This window comes from Fonticula alba (assembly GCF_000388065.1).
Source record: "Fonticula alba strain ATCC 38817 unplaced genomic scaffold supercont2.1, whole genome shotgun sequence".
Classification (NCBI taxonomy): Eukaryota; order Rotosphaerida; family Fonticulaceae; genus Fonticula; species Fonticula alba.
In genome coordinates, this window is record NW_009242971.1 from 874,336 (window position 1) to 879,655 (window position 5,320).

Consider the following 5,320-nt stretch of genomic DNA (forward strand, 5'->3'; position numbering starts at 1 on the left):
GGGGGGGGGGCAGTGTGTGTGTGCGTGTGTGTGTGTGTGCAATGGGGCGAGGGGGATTCGCCGCGTACGCTGGTCGAGGAGATGCTGATCGGGGCAACGCGCTGGAAGGAGGAGCCCGAGGGCGAGGCCGAGAAGGAGGTCGACAGACTGGACTGCGGCGGGGGGAGGAGGATCTGCCCGGTAGGGGTGGATGAGGGGATGGCCCGGTTGGCTGAGAGGGCCGAAGAGTGCTGGCGGCGGTCGATGGACCGGCCGAGCTCGTTCATGTCCTGCGAGGGGCCCAGCGGCATGGTGGCGGCAAAGAGGCGAAGGGGAGAGCGGGGGCAGGCGGAGGGCGAACAGACAGCAAGAGGCAAGGGGGGGGGGTGAGAGGGGAGGAGAGGGGAGGAGAAGCCTGATGCCCGACCCCGGCTGGCCGGCTATCTCGGGACGGGGCCGGAAATTAATGACCAAGCGCCATCACCCTTGACCAGCGCGCCCAGAAGCACCCTCCCCCCCCCCACCCACCCTCCGCCTCCGGTCACTTCCCGCCCCGGTCTCGCAGGCATGCGCAGGCCCACACGGGCGCCGTGGGACGGGTGTGCGATGTGAGTGGGGACCAGTTCCCCCTGCGGCAGGGCCGGGGGGGGGGGGGGGGGGGTCGCCCTCACGGGGAGACTCGTGAGCACGCCCTCGTCCGCCGCCCTTGTTCCTTCCCCCCTCCGGGCCCCTAAGCAGCCGGGCCCGAGGATGGAAGGGGAGGGAGCGCGTGCCTGGTCCCCTCTTTGCCCGACGCCCGCCGCCGGGACCGGGGGGTGGTTTCCCCTTCAGCGAGGCGCGCGTGCGGGTGGCGGAGGAGAGACACACGCCCCCGGGGCGTCTTACAATTGGCAGCAGCCTGGGGTTTCCGGGGTCATGATCTGCCATTGCAGAATGTGCCGAGCGATATGATGGCCCCAGCTGACCGCCGCACATGATCCGATCGCCGGCGGCGAGGTTGGACACTTGCCTGAACCTCTCACAACTACGCTCCCCGGGGAGGGGCCCGGGTAGCGGGGGCGGGGGGGGTATGCGTGTGTGTATATGCGCGGGCACGGGCGAGGGTGCCGGGGAGTGAGGGGACGCCGTGTCTCGGTGTCCGGTGCATGGCTGCTGTCCCGGCAGTCATATCATCAGCGCGCCCGGGAACTGAGGGGCCATGGAAGGTACTGGGCGATGGGGGGGGGGGGGGGGGGGGGCCCCGGCGGGGGGGGCGGTTTCTTTGGGGGGGGCCGTTTTTTGGTGTTCCCTCTGGAGTGTGCCTCCCTCAAGGTGGGGATGTTGCCGGCAGGGCGGCGAGGTGCCGGGGGGGCTCTTCCTTCCAGGCCGGAGCAGGCCCACGGTCGCATATGCTAGTCTCTATGCATCATCACCCGGTTCGAGGCTGCTCCGCCGATGGCGCAAGAGACCGAGGCTCATGCCGATCTGGACTGGGTCTCTTTCCCTGGGACACGCACGCCACCGGCCTTTGCGTGCATGCACGCCAATCGAGACGTCAGTTGTCGAAAGGTCGGGCTGGGGGGAGACCGGCCCCAGGGGAGAGGGAGGTCGCAGACAATTTGTTGGCTCTCTTTTGGCCTGGCGGCCTGGTGCCGGTCGGCCCGGTCGATGGGGACAATCCACTCCGGCTCTCCCCCACTTTCCCTCCCCTCGCTCTTTGCTCCGGCCCCTTTCCCACCCACACCCGCGCCGAACTTCCTGTACTGCTCTCGCCATTTATGCCTCCCCCCGCCATGTCGCTTTGCCTGTCTCCCCTCCCCGATGACCCCTCCTCGCCTGATTGTTTTGAGCGTACATCTGACGCGCCGCCCCGTCCTTTTCCCCCGCCCCCTTGAAGCCTCCCCCCTCCCCCACCCCTCGCCCCCTCCAACTTCACCATGTTCCTCACCAAGTCCGAGTACGACCGTGGTATCAACACCTTCTCGCCAGAGGGCCGCATTTTCCAGGTCGAGTATGCCATCGAGGCTATCAAGGTGCGTGTTTCCGGTGCACGCGTTGGCTGTCCATCTGTGATCGGCCCTTTCTCGATTTCTCTCCCATCGCCTCCTGCTCCTCCTGGTCCGTGGGGCTCCGCGCTGCCTGCTGCTGACACTCGCTCTTTGCATAGCTCGGCTCCACCGCCATTGGCATCCAGACCTCCGAGGGTGTGATCCTGGCCGTCGAAAAGCGTGTCGTGTCGCCGCTGATCGAGCCCCAGTCGGTGGAGAAGATCTCCGAAATTGATCGCCATGTTGGCTGCGTCTGGTCCGGCCTCATGGGTGATTCGCGCACCCTGGTCGAGCATGCTCGCGTCGAGGCCCTGGTGCGTCCCTGCGCTCCCTCCCTCTCTCCCTCCCTCCCTCCCTCTCTCTCTCTCTCTCTTTCTCTCGCTTGTCTATGGCCGTCTGCTCCATGTGCATGGAGTCGTGCCTTATCTGCCCTGCTCCCCCGCCCCCGGACTCATCCTCCCTCCCTGCTGCCCCCCCTGCCCCCCCCCCCTCCGCACGCATTCAGAACCACACCTTCACCTATGACGAGCCGATGCGCATCGAGTCCCTGGCGCAGTCCATCTGTGACCTGGCCCTGCGCTTCGGCGAGGGTGTCCACGGCCAGCGTGCCATCATGGTGCGCCGCATGCTCCTCCCCCGCCGCATGCTCCTCCCCCGCCGCATGCTCCTCTCCCCTCCTTCGCCGGTCTCTGACCGCCTTCCATCATGCTCTGTCTGATGTTCTTTGGGCCATTCCCTCCCCCCCCCATTTTCACACGCATGACCCAGGCCCGGCCCTTCGGTGTGGCTCTTCTGCTTGCCGGGCATGACGACCGCGGCCCGCAGCTGTACCACACCGACCCCTCCGGTACCTTCACCCGCCAGGATGCCAAGGCCATCGGGGCCGGCAGCGAGGGCGCCCAGGCGTCCCTGCGCGAGCACTTCCGCAAGGTGCGCACTCACCCCCTTTCGCCCCCCCCCCCCTCGCGCTGCCTCTTTGTCTCGAAGACACACACTCACACACACACACACACACACACACACACACGCATGGTCGCATCCTGCCCATCCCAATGCAGGACATGACCCTAGCCGATGCCGAGCGCCTTGCCCTCAAGATCCTCGGCGAGGTGATGGAGGAGCGTCTCTCCTCGCAGAACATCGACGTCGCCTCGGTCACCGCGTCCGGGGGCTACCGTCTGTACACCCGCGAGCAGATTGATGCGGTCATCAGCGCTGCTCCTGCGCCCACCACCGGCTCCGCGGCCATTGCCGCCGCGGCCGCCGCCGCCTCCTCTTGAACGGGCATCCCCGAATGCCCTGCTTCACGCCCAGCCCCCTTTGTTCCCGCTCCCCGCCCTTCCGGAGCCTCGACCTGCCATGGTATGCGTACGCCCTGGGTCTCGGCGTCCCCTCCCCCTCCCTCCTCCCTCGGGATCATCCGGTCCAGACTCCCTGGGGCCTGGCGCTAGGCCGGGCGTGAGGGGCGTGGGCGTGTGAAACAAAAAGACAAAAAAGAAGAGGCCCGCAAGAGAGCGCCCGCGCCTTCTCCGCCCTCTGCCTCTCCCCTCATCTCAGACCCCCCAAAAAACTCCTATTTAAATGCACGAGCCCCACACAGGCAAGTATGACAAGAGACTCAAGTGGTGCTTTGATTGCCTGGCGGGGAGGGGGAGGGGGGAGCGCTTGCTGGGGCTTTTTTTTTCCCTTTGCAGGGGTCGCCCCTCCTGTGGCTGGATGTGTGTGGGGCAATGGTGCTGGAGGGGGGGATGGGCGGGTAGAGCGGCGATCTTTCGCGGGCAAGGCTGGCCCCTGCGGCTGGCTTGGGTACCCGGGACTTCGGCCTCCCGCCGCCCGGACCCGGGATGGCTGCCCGAGCGAGAGGTCACGCGCCGGTCTCTGACACGGCTGGGAAGATCAGGCGAACACCTGGGCAAAGGCGTGATCCGGTTATTATTTTTGCCATCTACTTTCACGCGCCAGGGAGCGCTGTCCGCTCTGGCGTGGCGGCGGTTCACATGCCGTGCTTGAGTGGCGGGTGTGGGGCCGCGCTCGCGCGCGCGCGCGCGCGCGCGCGCGTGTGTGCGTGCCGGCGGGCAAATACGCGTACACGCGTCTCCTCCCTCTTTTGGTTCGCTCGGTGGGTGTGTTGCCAGAGGATGGGCCGCGGATGTCGAGGGCGCGGCCCCCTGGCAATTCTCGCTCCGACGCCGCGGGGTGCTGGCACTGTGGCAGAATGGCTAGCCGGAGGCATCCACGGCCGATGGCGTGTGGATGGGCTGAGGGCCGGGGGACGCCCCTGGCCCGGGGGCAGGGGCGTGGAAGAGGCCAGCCCCCCCCCCCCCTCCCCCTGGGGCGCTAAATCCGGCGCCCGAGCCTCCATCGTAGGATGGAGGGAATGCACTGCGACGTCCCCCCCCCCCCTCCCCCCGGTCCCTGGTTCCCCGGGCCGGGGGCGCGAAGGCGCTCCTGGAGGGCGATGGGGCGGGGGGACTTTCTCCCTCTCGCGCGGCCGGTGGCCAAACGCCCGGGGCCGGTGTTTCTGGATACCGAAAATGGGGTCCGGCCAACGGGGCCCGGCAAGCATGCCCAACGCGGTTGGCCCTGTAGAACATCGGCGGTTCTGGACGGTGTCTTCGCACAGCTCGCCCGTTTGTCCGCCCGCCGGCTCGCTTGCGTTCCTGTGTCAAGTGCGGGGCGTGCTTGCCGCGATCGGGTCGAGCCCGCCGCCCGCCGGGCCCCGCAGCCTCGGCTCTCGCGGTGGCCGATCGCGAGCCTGTTCTTCCCTCGCTCGGCCGGGTTCGTTTCCCCCCCCCTGGTGGGAAGAGGGCCAGATCAATCCATATCGTGGCCACCAGCCGCCGCCCCCCCCCCCCTCCCCCGCCCTTCGTGCAGCCTCCCAAGCGCGAGCGCCTCAAGCGTGCCCGCCCCAGACCCGGGCCTCCCCTTGCGCGTTCCATCCGTCCCTTCCCCTCCTCCTCCGCTCCGCACATTGCCACCCTCCGTCCTGGTCCTTCGGTCCGTGCGTGCGCGTCCTCCCCCCTCCCCCGTTTGCAGATGAATATGCCTGTCACTCCTTCGGCCGTGGGCATCCTATTCAGCCCTTGGGCATTTGTCTCACCCACCAGCCCCCGGCCAAACTCCACCTCCCTCGCGAGTTCATCCTTTGTGTGCCTGTTCACCGACCGGCCCCTCGCTCTCGTTTCCCTGCCCCCTCCCGGTCTTTCCACTGCTCCATCCCCCCCGCCCCCGTCCCCTCTTCCCCCCCCCCCCCTCCCCCGCCCTTCGCCGCGCGACGCTGGTGAGCAAGCGACCGTCAGCATGATCCGGTCCAT

At 68.0% G+C, this 5,320-nt stretch overlaps 3 protein-coding genes across 3 annotated transcripts in view; 2 read left to right on the forward strand and 1 right to left on the reverse strand.

Annotated features, from left to right (window-relative positions):
- H696_00183 (hypothetical protein) overlaps positions 1-388 on the reverse strand; it is a 3,762-nt gene extending 3,374 nt beyond the window's left edge. Inside the window, exon 1 of the mRNA XM_009494025.1 lies at positions 69-388. Within this exon, the coding sequence (XP_009492300.1) occupies positions 69-290 (222 nt within the window). The 5' untranslated portion in view covers positions 291-388. The remainder of the gene's footprint in view (positions 1-68) is intronic.
- Positions 389-1,639: 1,251 nt separating this feature from the next.
- Positions 1,640-3,623, forward strand: H696_00184 (20S proteasome subunit alpha 5). The gene is made up of 6 exons (XM_009494026.1): positions 1,640-1,718; positions 1,856-1,991; positions 2,126-2,320; positions 2,512-2,622; positions 2,775-2,936; positions 3,065-3,623. Exons 2-6 carry the CDS (start codon positions 1,896-1,898, stop codon positions 3,284-3,286), a joined length of 786 nt encoding a protein of 261 aa, XP_009492301.1. The 5' UTR covers positions 1,640-1,718; positions 1,856-1,895; the 3' UTR covers positions 3,287-3,623.
- Positions 3,624-4,570: 947 nt separating this feature from the next.
- H696_00185 (hypothetical protein) overlaps positions 4,571-5,320 on the forward strand; it is a gene marked incomplete at its 5' end in the record, with an annotated part of 2,182 nt that continues 1,432 nt past the window's right edge. The window contains 4 exons of the mRNA XM_009494027.1: positions 4,571-4,640; positions 4,732-4,784; positions 4,881-4,905; positions 5,043-5,155. Coding sequence (XP_009492302.1) covers positions 4,571-4,640; positions 4,732-4,784; positions 4,881-4,905; positions 5,043-5,155 — 261 coding nt within the window. The remainder of the gene's footprint in view (positions 4,641-4,731; positions 4,785-4,880; positions 4,906-5,042; positions 5,156-5,320) is intronic.